General features: G+C 34.8%; 1 protein-coding gene across 11 annotated transcripts in view; it reads right to left on the bottom strand.

Annotated features, from left to right (window-relative positions):
• The window catches only part of Rbm26 (RNA binding motif protein 26), a 70,624-nt gene that overhangs the window by 31,692 nt on the left and 20,288 nt on the right, over positions 1–18,644 (bottom strand). For 5 of the 11 annotated variants that reach the window (XR_001174781.1, XR_001174784.1, XR_001174786.1 and 2 more), the window contains exons 4-14: positions 16,404–16,492; positions 15,456–15,673; positions 13,041–13,301; positions 12,070–12,309; positions 11,516–11,686; positions 10,753–10,908; positions 8,846–8,957; positions 8,096–8,255; positions 6,727–6,891; positions 5,989–6,120; positions 4,560–4,631 (exon numbers count right to left, since the gene is read on the bottom strand). Coding sequence is in view for 1 of the 11 variants with exons in the window: in XM_013010066.1 (XP_012865520.1) it covers positions 4,560–4,631; positions 5,989–6,120; positions 6,727–6,891; positions 8,096–8,255; positions 8,846–8,957; positions 10,753–10,908; positions 11,516–11,686; positions 12,070–12,309; positions 13,041–13,301; positions 15,456–15,673; positions 16,404–16,492 (1,776 nt within the window). In the remaining 10 variants the exon portion in view is untranslated. The remainder of the gene's footprint in view (positions 1–4,559; positions 4,632–5,988; positions 6,121–6,726; positions 6,892–8,095; positions 8,256–8,845; positions 8,958–10,752; positions 10,909–11,515; positions 11,687–12,069; positions 12,310–13,040; positions 13,302–15,455; positions 15,674–16,403; positions 16,493–18,644) is intronic. The other 6 variants (XR_001174790.1, XR_001174791.1, XR_001174792.1 and 3 more) reach the window with 6 other exon arrangements.

Genomic DNA, 18,644 nt, shown 5'->3' with positions numbered 1-18,644 from the left:
CTGAGGGACAGCGCCCAAACCCAGAGTTCAAGCCCCATGACCGACAAAAAAAAAAATTAAGTACTACTAAAGATCAAATTAAGTTATCTAAGCTTCACTTTTAAATACTTAGTGTCCAGACTGGAATTAAACATGGAAGCTGGGCATCAGTGGCTCACGCCTGTAATCCTAGCTACTGAGGAGGCTGAGATCTGAGGATCACGGTTCAAAGCCATCCCAGGCAGAAAAGTCCGTGAGACTCTGTCTCCAATTTACCACCAGAAAACCTGAATTGGTGGTGTGGCTCAAGCGGTAGAGCGTTCGCCTTGAGCTTAAGAGCACAGGGATAGTGCCTAAGCCCTAAATTCAAGCCCCACGACCAAAAATAAATAAAACACACACACAACAAAAAACATGGAAATGCAGTCACAGCCTGAAGTGCCTCTAAATTTTTATTAAGTAATTGTAAATTTATTTTTTGTAAATTTTCCTAGGCAATAAAAAAGTATCTGGAGAGTCAAATATAGAAAGCTTATTAATATAATTAGTTTCTGCTAAGTTCTTATGTTAAGTAAACAATTACCTACTCAGGAAATATGATTGTTTATGATATACTCTTTAAACAAGAGATATATTCTATTCCACGCTTGCTTAACCAAAAATTCTGGTGAGAACAGGATTTAGTATTTTAAGATGAACTTAGTTGATCACACCTTTCATTAACTGACTTTTTTATTAGTTAACAAGTCATACATATTATTATGTAATCAAAAGTAATATACTTTTTTACTATTATTAATCAAAGTCATATACATTTATTATGCATAATATATGCCCATGGCTGGCTAAATTTAGTTAATATTTGCATTCCTTTGTATCTTTACAGTATAAACACTCAAAATCACTCACAGAAGTTTTTAAGGATATAATAAATCTTTATTAAAAACACTCATTGTGTTGTCCATCTTTTGAACTTATTTCTTCTATTTAAGTGAAATTTTATATACTTTAACAAAGTCTCTCTAACTTCCTATTTTTCTAAGAAGTACCATTTTACTCTGCTTCTATCATGTCACTGCTTTTAGTTTCCACATGAGTGGAACAAAGGAATTAAAACAAAAGGATTAATGACTCTAGATAGAAAGATCTTAACAAATTTGTTGCTATAATAACTTAGTTCCCAGAAAGTTCCTCAAATCTTCTAAACAAATCCTATTTTCTCATAAGAAATAAAATCCATATGACAATTATGACAGAGGGCAATACATTAAAAAATTAAAATCAATAGTAGGAAAGAAAATATTTGAACTTGTGCTTGGGGCTGGGAAGGTGGCTCAGTGGTATAGCGCTTGCCTTGCATGCATGAGGCCCTGGGTTCGATTTCTCAGCATCACATAAGCTGTTCCCCCTGCCCTGGAGCTGCAATCCTCCCATTCTTAGCTCCTATGTAGTTTGGGATGACAGAGGTGTGTATTTCTGTGCCTAGCAAGGGGCTGAAAAATGGTCTTTCAAATTTTGCTGTTGGGTGCCCTTAACCCACAATCATCTTGTTCTCCTAGCTAAGATTATGAACATGAGCCACTAGTGCCTAGTTTTCTATCATAACTTTAGTATTAGAAATTGATATGGTAGACATACAGGAAATAATTAGTTATTCGATCAACCTTCTTGGAATTTAGAGTAGCTTTAGCAAAATATTATTTGTCTCTAAAAAACAAAAACAGGGGCTGGGAAGGTGGCTCAGTGGTAGAGCGCAGCCTTGCATGCATGAGGCCCTGGGTTCGATTCCTCAGCACCACATAAGCAGAAAATGAAAAAGCCAGAAGTGGTGCTATGGCTCAAGTGGTAAAGCGCTAGCCTTGAGGTGAAGAGCTGAGAGACAGCGCATAGGCCCAGAGTTCAGGCTCCACGACCGGATCCAAAACAAAAACAAAAACAAACAACAGGCTGAATGTTGTGGCACACTAGTCCCATCTACTTTGGAGGCAGAGATGAAGAGAATCAGTTTGCAACAAGCTCCAGGAAAAAAGTTAAGAGACCACAGATTAATAAACAAGCCAGACATGGTAGCATGTACCTGTAATCCATGGACATCCATGGACAAATATGCAAGACCCTGATTGAAAAGTAACTAATGTAAAAAAGGCTGGGTGTAGGGACTGGGAAGGTGGCTCAGTGGTAGAGCGCTTGTTTTGCATGCATGAGGCCTTGAGTTCGATTCCTCAGCACCACATAAGCAGCGGGGAAAAAAAGCTAGAAGTGGCACTGTGGTTCAAGTGGTAGAGTGCTAGCCTTGTGCTGAAGAGCTAAGGGACAGCACCCAGGCCCACGACCGGACCCAAAAAAAAAGAAAAAGAAAAAGGCTGGGTGTAGCTCAAGTGGAAGAACATCTGCCTACCAAGTGCAAGAATTCCTTTAAAGTTTCAGCACCAAAACTCATTATGAAGGGAAACAACTTAAGAACAAGAAAATATAAAATGTTATTCTATGAATATGTTTTCTGAAGATGACTAAAAGTTCCATGCTTATAAATAACTGTTTTCCTTTAGAGATTATCAAGTGATTTTTTTTCTACAAATACTCTGCTACCATTAGTGACTTTTCACAAAATTCAGTAATTACTGTATCAGTATAATATATATTAGTACATATTAGCAATTTCAAATTAGTATGCATTTTATTTTAAAGCTAAACAACAGACTTTTAAGAATATGAAAAGTTTCAAAATACAGTCTGGAAATTTTGCAAAAGCAGTATTTAGTACAGATTTCAAATTTCAGAGTCCAAATCTTGATATAAAGAGATCCCAGGGGCTGGGAAGGTGGCTCAGTAGTAGAGCACTTGCCTTGTATGCATGAGGCCCTGGATTTGATTCCTCAGCACTACATAAGCAAAAAGAAAAAAACTGGAAGTAGCGCTGTGGCTCAAGTGGTAGAGCATTAGCCTTGAGCTGAAGAGCTGAGGGACAGCGCCCAGGCCCAGAGTTCAGGCCCCACGATCGGACGCCCCCCCAAAAAAGATCCCAAACAAAATGTGTATGGAGATATTTTTAAAATTGCTCAATGGTATGTTAAATGGAGTAGATCTTATCCTGCTTTTATTCCCATTACTTGTCAATAAAACTAATAAACCTGAGCAAAGTTAGTATTTAATATTATTAAACATAGTAAAATAGACTAAGCCACACAAAAATTCAGAGGAAGTGAGATATCTCATGGAGAAATATAGTGGGGTTTCCTGGGAGATGACAGAGGAATTTTATAACTCTATTAGACAGAGACATATGCACTCTATGAAACCTGCCACCCTCAAAATAGAAAAGTAAGACAGTAAAGGGAATAATAAGTAGAAAATACTCTCCAACATACAAAGATGAGAGCAAAAGTAAAAGAATCACAACTAAGGTGTCTATAAAGATATGAATATACAAAGTAATTTCTCTAAGAAACTCCAAGTTTAAAAGAACAAATTAACATTACCCACTGAAGGTGGGATAGAGAAAACAGAAAACAAGTGCAGGGCTCTCAGGTTTATACATTTATACTTCTTAGAAAATCACTTCCAGAGCTGGGATTAGGAGACGTTCTAATTTCTATGAAAAATAAGTCACTTAAGGACTGCTATGCCTAAAATAACAAAAGAAGTCTAAGAAGAGTCTGAGGTACATACAGAATGAGGTTCAGTTTCAAATTTCTGTGAGCACCTAATTTAAGAAAATAAACAAAGGAAACAGTATATTGAAGGGAAAGACTGATGATAACAGGTTAGCAATCTCACTGGATGTTTTTGTTTTACTTTCAACATGAATTTTCTTTATAGTCTTATCAAAATGGAAAGAGCCATGGGCTAGAAACACACTGCAGTCTGGTCTTGCAACCAGTTTGATTATCAGTTCCAATAATCTGTGATTCACACACCTCATATCAAACTAAAGATCAGGGCATTCACTCATACCTAAGCACAAAGGAGACAGAACCATAAATACTATTAACATAGTAACACAGTTATCCCTTCACTAAAAAAATAATTAGGCCACATAAACATTTGTTAGTAATAAATTTCAAACTTACTATATCATCATTCCCATTTACAGAATATTTTTAAATCAATGATTTTTATTTCATTTAATATTCACAAAACCCCATGCTGAAGACAAATATTACCAATACCACTTTATGGATGAGTTAAAAGATTCAGAAAGGTTAAGAGTATAGTGCAATATCATGCAGTTAGTAAGGTGAGAACCAGAGATCAAGCTCAGGCAAAATTCCTAGTTCATGGCTCTTTCTTTGAGGGCTGCCAGAGTCCCCAAACTAATAATGTGCAATGTCCCTAAAGACAATAAATGCAAAGGAAAAAACAAAATGGAGGACACAGAAACAGAGGCAAGTATTAAAATGCTGAAGCAAAAAATAAAGGTAGGAACATTTTTCTTTTTCAGTGAATGTAAAAGCAAAAGGTAAAATAAGAGCTACAGATACAATTAAGAAGCAGAATTTTGGAGCTATGAAAAAAAAAATAAGATGCCACCTGAAAACATTTACAAAGCCAAGACAAACACATCATGCTATTCTTCTTACCTTTTCAGTTGCTGAAACAGATGGCTTTGATACAAAACCCAACCTGTCCTTCACAGATAACTTAGTTACATTCTAAAAAAATTAAAACGGACATATTCAGTGTTTTCCCAAACATATATAAGCTGTTGGGATTTTGAACATTCGGATCCCATCAATATATACTGAGTCTATGCATATACTGATGATTATCATAGAACTTACGTGTTTGTTTTTTTTAAAGAGAAGGAAAAGGAATGAGAGAGGGAGAAGGGTAAGAAAATGTACATAGAAAAAATCCAACAGAATTTAATAAAAATTATTATGTAAAATAAGTGGTCCCTAAAGTCCCCTCCCTAATACATAATCATACATAACATAGGATTCTATCTTAGAATCCTATATTAACAAGTAGGAAGTCTGCACATTTTAAAAGATATGCCTACTTCTCAAGCTTAAAAACAAATGTCTTTCTTTCCTAAAATCTAAATTATACTGTATTTGGTGATGATTTAGATATAATTTTTTTGTTACTAATAATTTACCAACTAACGTTCTGCATTTTCTTATAGAATTCAATGCCTTACACTTTAGGAATTACCTAGGAAGGACATTTTAATAAGATAGCATCTATTAACTATGCAGGAGACTACATCCTATTCTACACAGCAATCTGAAACATCTGGAGAAAAAAAGGAAAGCTATGTTTCAGAAAGAGTTCAGAAATGCCTCCCAGAAACTGTCACTCAGTGTAGAACAAGTGGAAAGAAATTAACAATGATCAGAGAATCCCAGAATCAAGAATAAGCAAAGCAAAGTTCTGGTAAAATTATCAAGCAGGTTTACCATGATGTTTTAAGACTTTCTTTCCCAAAACTCGCCAGTTCACTCTACCACGTAATTATCTCTAGAATGAAATTCTAAGTAAAAAGATGGTGAAAAAAATAAGACTAGTGTACTAAACTTTCTTCAGGCAGTTTGCTGAAATATTATCTCCTCCACAAAGTAAAAAGGACATCTTTCTTCTAAGTATTAACTGAAGAAAATAATTTAAGATTCAAAAACTACAGTAAAAATGAAAGTTATAGTAAGATTTATAGGTAGGGTTCAAATATGTATATGCCATATTTCTATATAAAACATAATTATAGCTGGGTGCCAGTAGCTCACGCATGTAATCCTACCTACTCAGGAGGCTGAGATCTGAGGATCTTGGTTCAAAGCTAATCCCGGCAGGAAAGTCTGTTAGTCTTATCTCCACTTAACCAGTAAAAGGCTGGAAGTGGAGCTGTGTCTCAAATGGTAGAGCACTAGCCTTGAGCACAAAAGCTCAAGCCCCAGGACTGGCACCAAAAAACAAACCCCCCCCAAAAAAAATAAAAATAAAACCATAATTAGAATTGAAGATACCAAGAGAAAACTATTATTTACAATAAGACATTTTTCCATTTACCTGAGGAAGATCTGAACTAGCACTCTGGGCTTCTGCGGGTTCAATAGTACTTGAAGGTACTGGACCCAACCGCTCTTTGACTGACTGCTTCACCACAGGTAAAATGGGCTGCTGGACTAAAGGCTGCATTACCTCAGGACAAGATAAAAGAAAATATCTTAAAAGCTGATTAACTCAGGAGTATGATAAACTTTTCTATATTGTAATAAATACTTGGTCAAGCATTAGGAAGTTAAAATACAGCTTATAATCAAACCCTACACTTCCTTTCAATTTTCTTAACACATGCAAATAGTTATTTCCTTTACAGGAAATGAAAAATTGTTTTAGTAAATGAAAAACTGTTGTATCTCTCTAAATAATCTAACATTATATAGTACACCAGCTGGTACAGGAAAGCAGAAAAAGGAAACTAAAAAGGAGAGAAATAAAGAAGAATTTCTGAAATAAATTCACAATCTCAAATTATGAAATACACATTAGCTACAACTTACTGAATGCTTCTTATCTGCCAGGACTGTTCTATATGCCTAAAATGCACCTTCATATAATTTCATAAAATAAGATTAAACTCACAATTAGATGAGAATGGGATTGAGAAGTTAAATAGTATAATAAAGCTTATAAAGTTAACAGTACTAAAAGCCAGGATCTGAACACAGTTCCCCTGATTCAAATATCTCTGCTCTTAAACAATGTACTAAGAGCTCTGTAAGAAAGGAATAATTTTATTCTTACCTTTGGGGAAGTAGTTTGTAGCTGTTGGGTACTTCCTTCTCTGTGCCAATAAACCTTAATAAAGCGATTGTTTAATACAGCTTCCGTACTTGAAATTGCTTTCTTTGCTTCTTCATATGTTGCAAATTGGATAAGGGCACCTTCTGGATCACCATTATAGGCAACCTAAGATTTAAAATAGAAACAGTAAATTTCTAGTGGAATTTGTGGCTCTATGCAATAACATTACTCAAGATGTGAAAAACTGAACCTTCCAAGTAAGATCTTTCCTCTTCCTTATACCTAGAGTGTCCCAATCTTATTTTTCTTCTTAGGGAAATAGTAACTGAGGACTGTTAATGCTATGAACAATTCCTCTTCAATTTAACAATACCAAGTTTTCTATTCTTTAAATAACAATGTTTCTTAAAACATAGTATATAAACCACATGTAGTTGTAGAAATTCAAAACAGTGAAAAATAAGCACAGTCTGCATCAAATTTCATGGTTCAAACTTTGGATGATTTTCATATGAGCATGAGTTAAGTCAATTATTCTGTGCCTCAGCATCATCTTCTATAAATGAATTAACAGTACCCACTTCTTCATGTAAAGAGTAATGATTCATGTGGAACAGAAGTTTATACTAAGTAGTCAATAAACAGTAATTACAAGGATAAAAAATGATTTCAGGTAATTTTAAAATAATCCATTTAAATACATCAAACTCTTAAAACAGTTTAAATTATTACAAGTATTTAATATGTGAAGATATTCTAAGAACCTTATGTCTAGAGATAAATGTGGTAAAGCAAACTGAACTGCCTCAAAGAGATACTCAAGATTAAGTGTACTACACACACACACACACACACACACACACACACACATACATACATATATATATCAAGGGTCCATAATAATTTATAAGTTTCAATTTCTTGTCTGTCATGGTTTGTCTAAAGCTTGAAGTTGGCCATCTTACGATGTGGAAGTGAACCACTAAGAAGTCAGGTCTAGAGAGAGGTAATTAGGACAATGAGGGAAGGAAGCGGTCCCAGCTTGTGGACCCCTGAGCTTTCAGAAGAGTGACTGTTAGGAGAATAAAGTTAATCCCTGGATAGCTCTGACTTCCTGATGTGAGACAATCTAATCTTCCCACATAACTTCACCATTCCATCATATATCATCCGGCTTTCATCAAAGGCCAAATCCAGGCACTCACTCATCTTAAATTTTCAGCCTTCAAAACCCAGGAGCTAAATATATCAGTTTTCTTTATTAAGTCAGACTGTCTCAGGTATTTCATTTTCCCAACCTTAAATTATGAACGAATTTTCTTCTCTAAAAATTAAGTGTTGACAAATACAGTAATTTTCTGACACTTACCTGTAAGTTTACCAATGTACCAAAACGACTAAAATGTTCATTAAGTTTGCTGATATTATTTAATTCTGGAGGAACTTTTCTAAGCTCAAGTTTGGTATTTTCATTTCCAAATTGAACCTTCTTCTGGAAGCCTGGGCTATTTGTCCTATTAAAATTCGGTCTATAAAAAAAACAAAAAACAAAGAGTTGATCAATGTATTTATAAATCCTGACTTCCATCCCAAGTACAAAGGAAAAGGTTTGAGAAATAAAATGAATGTCTAGTCGGGCACCAGTGCCTCATGCCTGTAATCCTAGCTATACGTAAAGGCTGAGACCTGAGGATAGCAGTTCAAAGCCAGCTTGGGCAAGAAAAACCCTGTGAGACTCTTATCTCTAACCACTCAAAAGTGGAAGTGGTGGTGTTGCTCAAGTGGTAGCGTGCTAGCTTTGAGCACAGAAAGGCTCAGAGACAACACACAGGCCCTGTGTTCAAGCCCCACAACCTACAAAAAACAACAACAACAAAAAAGAACAAACACACTAACAAATCTACCAGTGTCATCTCTTAGAGAATGGGAAGGACAAAGAGTAAATATTATGACCTTACCACTTTTATAAAAAGTGTCTTTATAGTACCAAACACTTACAAATTTCTAAAATATAGTGTAAATTTTAATTGGAGACTGTCTATAGAAGAGTAATTTTTTTGAAAGAAAAGAAATACAATCAAAATCAGTTTAAAATTCCTCATTTTCCCTGCCAGCTTACTTATCAAACCAAGTCTTCTTTGTAGGAACTCCAGGTTCTCCAGAACCAATAGTTCTTTTCCTTGATTCTGAATCCACTACTATCCTCATGCTGCTTTTATTAGGAGGCTTTTCTGTATTAACAAAAGAAAATGGAAGAAAGCACACATTAACATTTTGTGTTTATCAGTAATTTTTTTAACTCATACTGGAAAAAGACGTGGCATAAGTACTCATATGCAACAAAGTAAAAAATAATTAAGAGGAAGTCAACAGGAATGTTTTAGGAAGTTTTAAAAAATTATTTAATAGTGACCAAAGAAGGGGTTATAAAATCTGTAAACTAGCTAGGTAGGAGACAGAGAATAGATATACAGTATAAGCAGCTATAATCTAAAGTAGCGATGTCTCAATAACTGCAGTATAATTATCCTTTTTACAGAAACCATCCAAAAAAAAAACCAAAACAAAACCCCCAAAAACCCTTTCTCCTACTATTGTGTAATTATTGGATTGCCTCAAGTGTAATTTAAAAAGTGTATGTGAGGAGCACGCATACCCATTAAGTATCCCGTGGTCTCAAGGAATATAAACTTGAATCAAAACTCCATCATTTAATGTTCTATAAATACTAACGTTAGATGTTCAGAGTGGCCAATGAACAAATAATACCACAAAGTTTAATAATAAATTTATAGAATAGAGTAAGTTGGGTTCTTCCAAATGTAAGCACCATTTATTTTTTTTCTGACTAGGTAAAACAGTAATAAAAAAAAATTAGGATGCAAATTAATTGAAGTTGGGTGCCAATGGCTCAAGCCAAGATAAAATTTGAGAATAATGGTTGAAAGCCAGCCCAGGTAGGAAAAGTCCATGAGATTCTTATCTCTTATCTCCAATTAATCACCAAAATGCTGGAAGTGGAGCCTTGGCTCAAACAGTAGAGCACTAGCCAAAGGGCAGGGAGAGGGACAGGGTGGACACATGCACGCCCACCAGGAGCTGGTGGCTTATACCCGTACACCTAGCTAATCAGGAGACTGAGAGCTAAGGGCATAGTTCAAAGCCAGCCTGAGCAGAAAAGTCCTCAAGATTCTTATCTTCAGTTAGCCAGCAAAAAGCAATAAATGAAGGTATATAACTCAAGTAGCAGAGCTCTGTCCTTGAATGAAAAAGCCAAGAGAGTGAAGCTCTTACTTCAACTCCAGTTCAAAATATATGCAAAAAGTTAACTGAAGTGATTAAGAAAAAAACATTTCTGTAAGAGTATGTAATATTTTCTATTATAAAAGACAAATCCTTACTTCCCTCTATCAAATGTTCAATGTAACAAATGATACATCTTTCAATTACTGTCAATTCTGCCCATCCTTTAAACCTTTTTACAGTTTAACCTCTAGCATTGCAGTTTTGCTGCCCTGCCTAGTGTATGTTATCAGTCACAACTCTTAAGTCAGGTTTAAACAATAGTGAGTCACTTCCTAACGTATTTCTATGCTTAAAAATACAAGCCAACTAATGTCAATTTTAATGTCAATGAAAAACTATGTATCAAAATAAATATAAACTAATATTTCATATAAAATTCAAGTTTATACAGCTACATTGTCCAAAGTAGGACTTTAGATATTAAAGAATTACTTTCAAAAATTTAAATGAACTCTTTTACAAATGAACAAAAATACAAGAAACAGTAAAACTACCTGAGAAATACATATTTTGGAGAAATTTCTCCTTAAAAAATGAAAGTGACTCTCTGCTTCAAATATGGAACCATATATCATTTCTTCTCTATTGAGAGGTCAAAGGTTACAGAGAACAAACAAAACCATTATATCTTACTTAAAACCAATAAACACAAGACCAACTGTTCTTACATTTTCCCCCTTGGCATGACAAAAAAAAAAAAATCAAGATTAATCACAGTACCTCTGGGTGGCAAATCCATATCCCCTGACGTTAGTCCTATCAAGTTAGGCCTTTGTGCATGCACTCTGTGTCTATACATAGGTCTGGAAGTGTTTGTTATGCTTGGGGCCTCAGGATTGTAGCCATCTGTGTCATATGTATCTGGTAATACAAAAACTGTAATTAAAAAACAATTATAAAACTCAACTTGGCAATTTTTAATGTTAATAAAAAACCAAACCATTTTACATATAACTAACATATAATATGTAAATAACATTTTATGTGCATTAAATAGTTCTCTGAAAAAGTACTAAGAACCAGGAAAGGGGGCTGGAAAGGTGGCTCAGTGGTAGAGTGCTTGTTTCACATACATGAAGCCCTGGGTTCAATTCCTCAGCACCACATAAATAGAAAAAGCTGAAAGTGGCGCTGTGGCTACAGGGTAGAACGCTAGCCTTGAGCTCAAGAGTTGAGGGACAGCACCCAAGCCCAGAGTTCAAGCCCCACAACCAACAACAAAAAAGAAAGCATTTAAACCCAATTATTCCAAAAAATCTTAATTAAGGGTTTATTTAGTATCAATTCACCAAGCTGATAGTACATTTCTATACTAGTTGGAAAAATGTTCCTCAAAGAACAAGTCTAGACATGTTTTACATCTGCATCTACAACTTTGCTTTCAACTGACTTATTAAGATGAAACTCCTTTTTACAACTACTTAAAGATAATAAATATAAACAACCACATTACACTATGAATATACATAAGACCAAACTGTACCTGCAGTAAAAAGAGAGGGTGGAGCAGGAGGAGGCTGATGATGAATGCCAGTTGTTACTACAGTAGGAACAGAACTGGTTGCAGAGTTTGGGGGAGCATCCATGCCAGATGGCTGCAAAGGAGGAAGTGGAGGTGGTGGTCCTGTCAAAACCAAAGAATAAGAAATATCATCTGAAAGTAAACAAACAAAATAGATTATTATACATCCAAACATGATGCTCTAGTTTATCAAACTATAATTATCACCTACAAAAACAACTTCTTAAAACTAAGTTAGCGTTTTCATGTCAAATATTCTTTTAATGTTTTTCAAAAACACATTTGCTTTAAATTCTAGGCAACTGGCAATATTTGTGACATACACTAATTCACAGTAGTTAGTTTGGCATGGACTATAACATGTAGATATATTTCAAATGGAAATATGTTGCTCTTAGTTTCTATTAGGCATCTATGGGCTTTAGGAACTTTCAACAGAGCAATCACCAAACTATTAACTGTATAAAGCCTATGAACAGACAGATAATAATAAATACTCAAACCTATATACTCACCTGTGACAGGTGGGAGACTAGGTGGTAATGGACCTGGAGGTGGCACTGGAGGTCGAAGGTTCACTGGTGGGGGTGTAAGAATTGGTGGAGGCGGAGGGAGTCCAGGAGGAGGTGGTCCTTCAACAACAGGTGGCTGGGCTGGAAAAGGCAGCATACCAGGAAGATTCACATCTTCTACGACAACTGGGTCACTTCCATGATCAAAAGGGCACATGTCTCCTCTCATACAAAAACCCTTTTCTGTGAGAAAAGAATTAGAAAAAAATGTGAAATTAACAGAAATATAAATTATCCAACTCTGTGTAAGTTATTTTAAGAATATTTTATGAATAAGTAATAAAAAATATTTCACAAGAGGCACCTGATCATTCCCAGTAATATATAAAGACAAATTAAGTGATAATATATCCACCACACTCATTTTTTAAAGTCATCAAATTAAAGTATGTATGAACAACCAGTAGGGTGATATAAACCTCATGTAAAACTTCTGGCATATTTGTCCTTAAAAACATATCCTTTATTTAAATGTACTTAAAACTAAAGAACACTGAAACTATGGTTTACTGCTACATATATGCCTTTTAGAACACATCTTTAAGTCTTCTCTTCACTTATAAAAGTGAGACCTAGGTAATATTTACATTTACAAATCCTATTTATACCGCAACAATCACTGACTTCTCAAGAAGTGAGTTTTGTTATTAAATGTTGTAAGAGTAACTTCCCTAAAAAAATAAATTACTTGGCAAAAATGCTCACAATTTATTATTAATATTTGCATATATTTCAATAAATAGGGGTAGCCAATGGAAGCTGTATTAGAAAATACGTGAATGAAGAGACTTAACTTTCTCACTATTTCTACTACCAGCATTATGTCTTTCTGAGTAACGTACCACCTAAACTAAGAGAATTTAAGCAAGCAGAAATATTAATTCATCATATCATGAAACAGTTCAAAGACTTACCATCATAGTCTCTACACCGTTTCTTTGGCATTGGTGGTCTTACGTAAGAGTTATGGTCCACCTGGTCTTCATGAAATTCTGACCAACTTTCAGTGGTGTTATTACCATGATGAGTAGGTGCAATGACAGTAATGGTACTGCTCAAAGTAGGGACAGGATAGTGGCCAGATGAAATATTAGGTACGGAAGAGACTGGAGTATAATTATTTTCTAGAGGATCTGTTCTATCCAGGTCATATTTAGGTTTTACTAGATCCCGTTCTGCAACAACAGCAACAAAAAAAAAAACAACTTATAAAACTACACTCATAAATATATCTCAAATATAAGAAATACAAGTATTGTTGCTGCACAGAGAAAAGATAATTTTTTCTCAAACCTCTTTATAGAAAAAAAATACCACTCAATGTTCTAAGGCATGCTATTTTGTTTCAATATGGCATAAACTATAAAATACACATAAGTCAAGCACTAGTGGCTTATACCTGTAATCCTAGCTACTCAAGAAACAGAGATCTGAGGATCGCCGTTCAAAGCCAGCCTGGGCAGGGAAGTCCGTGAGACTCTTATCTCCAATTAACCACCAGAAAACTGAAAGTGGTGCTGTGGCTCAAGTAGTAGAGTGCTAGCCTTGAACTTAACAGCTCAAGGACAGCACCCAGGCCAACCCCACAAGCTCCACAACTGACAAAAATAAAAATAAATAATAAATAAATACAAAATTTTTCCTTAACAGTTTTGTTTATGGGAAAGAAGAAACTTTTACGTTTTTGTCTCATAAACTTAGTAATGCATATTTGTAACCTAAAAAACAAAAGCATGTGATTGTAGTCCATCTAAAAAAGATACTACAATGATTGCTTTTATAACCAACATTATTTATGATACAAATGGATGAAGCCAGAAAGAAAAAAATTTATATTGAAAAGAAACAAGCCAATAAACTAGGATTCATATGGTTCCTAAGGAAAGAGAAAAGATGTTAAGATTAGTTAAGTGAAGCAATGTACAAAGATGCCTAATATAACATTATTACACTGGAGGAAATACCAGAAGAAAAGCACAATATATGGCTTACACAAAAACCATAAAGTGTATTAAGAAAATCTAAGTTTTCTACAATGCTTGATAAGAAATGTACTCATTATCTTGCCCATGTAATTGTGACTCCTCTGTACAGTATTTTCACAATAAAAAAAAAATCTCAGTTTTAGTAAAAGTGTTTTACTCAAAATATTTATCATTTTACTACAACTATATCTTCCATTCAATGGCATATAATGGAAGGAAAATTATGCATATTGGATAGCAATGCTCTTGCAAATATACAAATAAATGAATTTTTTTAACTACTGTAGTTTTGAGGCATAACTCTACATCCATCTGGCTTCTTTTATCTATCTTGAGATTCAGTTTTCAATGGTTACAGATATCAGCAGTTTGTTCCCCTTTTTTTTGGTTGGTTGTGGGGCTTGAACTCAGGGCCTGGGCTCTGAGTTTTGTACTCAAGGTTGGTACTCTACCACTTTGAGCACAGCTCCATTTCTAGATTTCTGGTGTTTAATTGGAGAAAAGAATCTCACAGACTTTCCTGCCTAGGATGGGTTTGAACTCTGATCCTTAGATCTCAGCACCCTGAGTAGCTAGGATTATTGGTGTGAACCACCAGCACTCAGCTGCTTTATTTCCTTTGCTACAGGTATCAATGTTTTCTTCCTTTTCATCCATGTCATAATGTGGTTAATCATGTGTCTATTTTCCACAGATGGACATTTGTCTGGTTTCCAGTTTGGGTTCCTATAAATAAAGTTGCCTTAAACATTTGTGTATAAGTCTTGGTGTGAAGATGTGCTTTCTTTTATCTAAACATTCACGTGTGGAATTACTGAGCAGTAGAGCTTAACATTTTAAGATTCTGCCTCAGGGTTTTCCGAAGAGTTAATCTTATCTATATGCTCACTAACACTTAATCTAGACTTTTCCTAGTGGTCAATCATCCTGGTAAGTGTAATAATTAACTGTGCTTTTTCAGCTTGACTGGAATAATCTTTTTTGTGTGTCAGTCCTGGGGCTTAAACTCAAGGGCTAGGCACTTGTCCTTACTTAGGCCCTAGCCTGAGTAACTAGAATTACAAGTGTGAGACAGTGGCATCCAGTTCAATAAATGTTTTTTAATGGAGAAATATACCTTACTCATGTTAATGTAACCCCTCATATAATGACATTTAAAGAAAAAAACAACTTATCTGTCTAGCACTTGAATTCAAGGTCCAAGCATTTGTAAGACCACAGAATACAATAAAAAAGATAAAGGCAATAATGGACAAATGTTAAATGATTCTAAAAATCCCTTAAATCTATAACATTTTCAAAGTAAAGCATGTTAACCAAAATAAATATACATGTATTATTTACCCCTACTTCGTGTTCTGCTTCTGCTTCTAGTTCTGCTTCTATCTCTATCCCTGTCACGAAGCCTCTCTTTACTCCAACTTCGACTCCGACTCCTGCTGTAACTTCGACTTCGTCCTCGTCTTCTATTGTATCGGTCTCTGTAGGAATCTCTTCGAGGAGGATTTCGATCATAATCTCTTTTTCGAGAACGATCATCTTTTTTCCTCTCATCACGACTTCTAAAGAAATATATAAACACTTTTATATAAACAATGTTTAAGTAAAAATTTGAAAAAAAAACACCTCCAAATGTAAAAGTTGTATTTGATTCTTATAGTATACTTTTTTTTAAATCCTACCTTGAAAATATAAATATGGGAAACTCAAATAAAATGACTGAGCAAATACACTTATTACAAAACCTTTTTACAAAAAATAAAATTTCCCTTATTGTCTTAACTCTTATTTTTATGTACATCAACATCTATACAATTCCATCTCATACATAAAGGCTTTTGTATGTCTTAAATTACATATATAATATACTACACGGTCTTATACTAAATCTCATAAGCATGTGTTATATTTCTTATTGTCTTAATTCTTACTCTTATGTATATCAACATCTATACAATTCTCTGTACATAAAGGATCCCATAAGTCTTATATTACATATATAGTATATATACTACAATCTTATACATATAATCTCATAAGCATGTATTATATACTTAGTACTTTACCCATTTTTGAAAGCTTAATAGAAAAAAAATAATCACACTGAAGAAAAATACTCCAACGCTAGAATAAAAATAACAACAAAGAACTTACAACATAAAAATCTGACTTCAAGGTCTTGGGTACAAAAGGACCTAGTTATACCTTCCTGGACCAATAAAACACTAGACATTACTTGCCTCTATCTGACAGATAAGTCAAAAATTGAAATTGGTTCAGGACATCACTTACCTATTTTCTCTGTATCGGGAGCTTGACTGGGGAGGACTGTGATTTAGCCTTCTAGAAAACTTCTTCTCTCGTTCATCCTCCTTTGTAACCTGATACACACACATACATATACACAGACACACACACGTTACAAGTTATAAGTTACCCAGTTATTTCTTGCCATATTATTTCAATGACTTAACTTATGTAATATAGGAGCAAAATGCTACCTAGAAATGTACAAAATTCATTTATCTAAATAAAAACAATCACTTAACCATAATAGTGTGTTGAAAGTTAAAGTGAATAGTAAAGAAAATTTATAAATCCTTGCCTTAGAGACCAGTTGCAAAAAAGTACTTTAAGGGGTGGGAAGGTGGCTCAATGGTAGAGCGATTGCCTTGCATGCCTGAGGCCCTGGGTTCGATTCCTCAGCACCACATAAGCAAAAAGAAAAAAGCCGGAAGTGGCGCTGTGGCTCAAGTGGTAGAGCGCTCGCATTGAGCTGAAGAGCTAAGGGACAGTGCCCAGGCCCAGAGTTCAGGCCCCACGACCGGAAAAAAAAAAAAAAAAAAGTATTTTAAGTATCTTCATTTTACTAGAATTAATGGAAAGGTAATGTTATTCCTTCTTAAAAAAAAAAAAAAGTATGTGCACATTTTGATTCCTTGAATTTGTTTGGTCTCATACCAAAAACATCAAAGAACTAGAACTAACCAAGATGTAAAATAAAAAAATTTAAAAAGAATATTTGAGAAAAACAATTTATATGGTGAAATAGTTTTCCATGTAACCCCAGTTTCTTAGCATCATGACAAGAAGGCCTTACAAAACTACTAGGAAGTAATCATAGGAAACATTCCCTTGATCAGTGCTACTCTGCTGTCTAGATTGTACTAACCAGAAAACTGATTCTATATGATATTAAGGTATGATTACAAAAAGAGAATTGGAAGTTAAGATTCAAGAAATATTGACAATAGCTTCTGTAAAAACCTTAGGGCTTAAGATTGTACTTCTTGCAGGAAGTAGAGACAGTAGAATTTGATCTCGGGACATTGAGCTTGCCAGGCAGGCACTCCCCATCATTTGAGCCATGCCTCCAGAATTGCTTTAGTCAATTTTTAAACAGGGTCTTGCATTTTTGCCAAGGCTGATCTAGACAGTCTATGTATGTCTCCTACACAGGTGCCTACCATGACAGCAGCTTTTCATTGGTTACAATGAGAAATTTAACTTTTTGCTAGGGGTGGTCTTAAATCATGATGATCCTCCTGATGCCTAACCTTTTGAGTAACTAAGATTACAGGTATGAGCCACGATTGTATAGACAATACAACCCTACTGAGGTCCTTTTTTTGAGACAGGGTCTTACTGTGTAGTCCAGGCTAGTTTAGAACTCACATTCCTCCTTTCTCAGCCTTCTAAAAATACAGGCATACCCAACTCCCTTGACACATTTTCTCCTTTATCTTTCTCTGCAAGTAATTTTATGTGGGTAAATATCCCTATCCTGAAGTATATGTGTCCGACTGGTAAGTTTTCATATCCATAGCATTTTAAACCTACACTGCCATCTTGCATGTTAATAATTGCAAAAAATTAGACCTCCAAGAACAGTCAAGAAAATTGTGATGATGTATTACTTCTGCAACAGATACAACACTGAAGTTGTATCATTAAGCTGTATTGAAAAAAGACTGTTTCTTAAATCAAGGGTCTGTGTTACTAAAGATTTTCTGAGAATTAAAATATAATGTAAAGCTAGATAAACATGCCTGCATACCCAGGAGGCTGAAGTTGGAGGATCAACCAGCACAAGAGTTTCAGATCAGTCTAGGCAAAATAGAAAGATTCTACTGCCCAAAAATGGGAAGAAGAAACGAGAAACAGGGAAGAGGAAGAAATACCTCAGGTAATTTATAAAAACAAAATTGGAACCAACCCAAACTCAATGAAAAAAACCTAACTAATTACTGCATATCTCCATGTGGCATCATAAGCAACTGCCAAATGCTATCTACTGTATGTCTTACTAATTTATCTCCTATACTATACTATACTACTGGGTATGAAACATTGTCATTCAGTTACATTTCTGGTCTCTGGTGAGAAATTAAATGGTGTATGTGTGTGTTTACACATGCATGTGTATATGTCTACACATACATATCATTTTAAATAAGGGCCTCACACTTACTAGCCAAGCAATTTACCACTTACGACTTCCTACCCCCTACTTTGCCAAGTATTTTATGTATT

The sequence above is a fragment of the Dipodomys ordii genome, unplaced genomic scaffold (assembly GCF_000151885.1).
Source record: "Dipodomys ordii isolate 6190 unplaced genomic scaffold, Dord_2.0 Scaffold1, whole genome shotgun sequence".
Taxonomy (NCBI): Eukaryota; Metazoa; Chordata; class Mammalia; order Rodentia; family Heteromyidae; genus Dipodomys; species Dipodomys ordii.
Note: the sequence above shows the minus strand (reverse complement) of the source record. Positions and strands in the feature narration are given on the sequence as shown.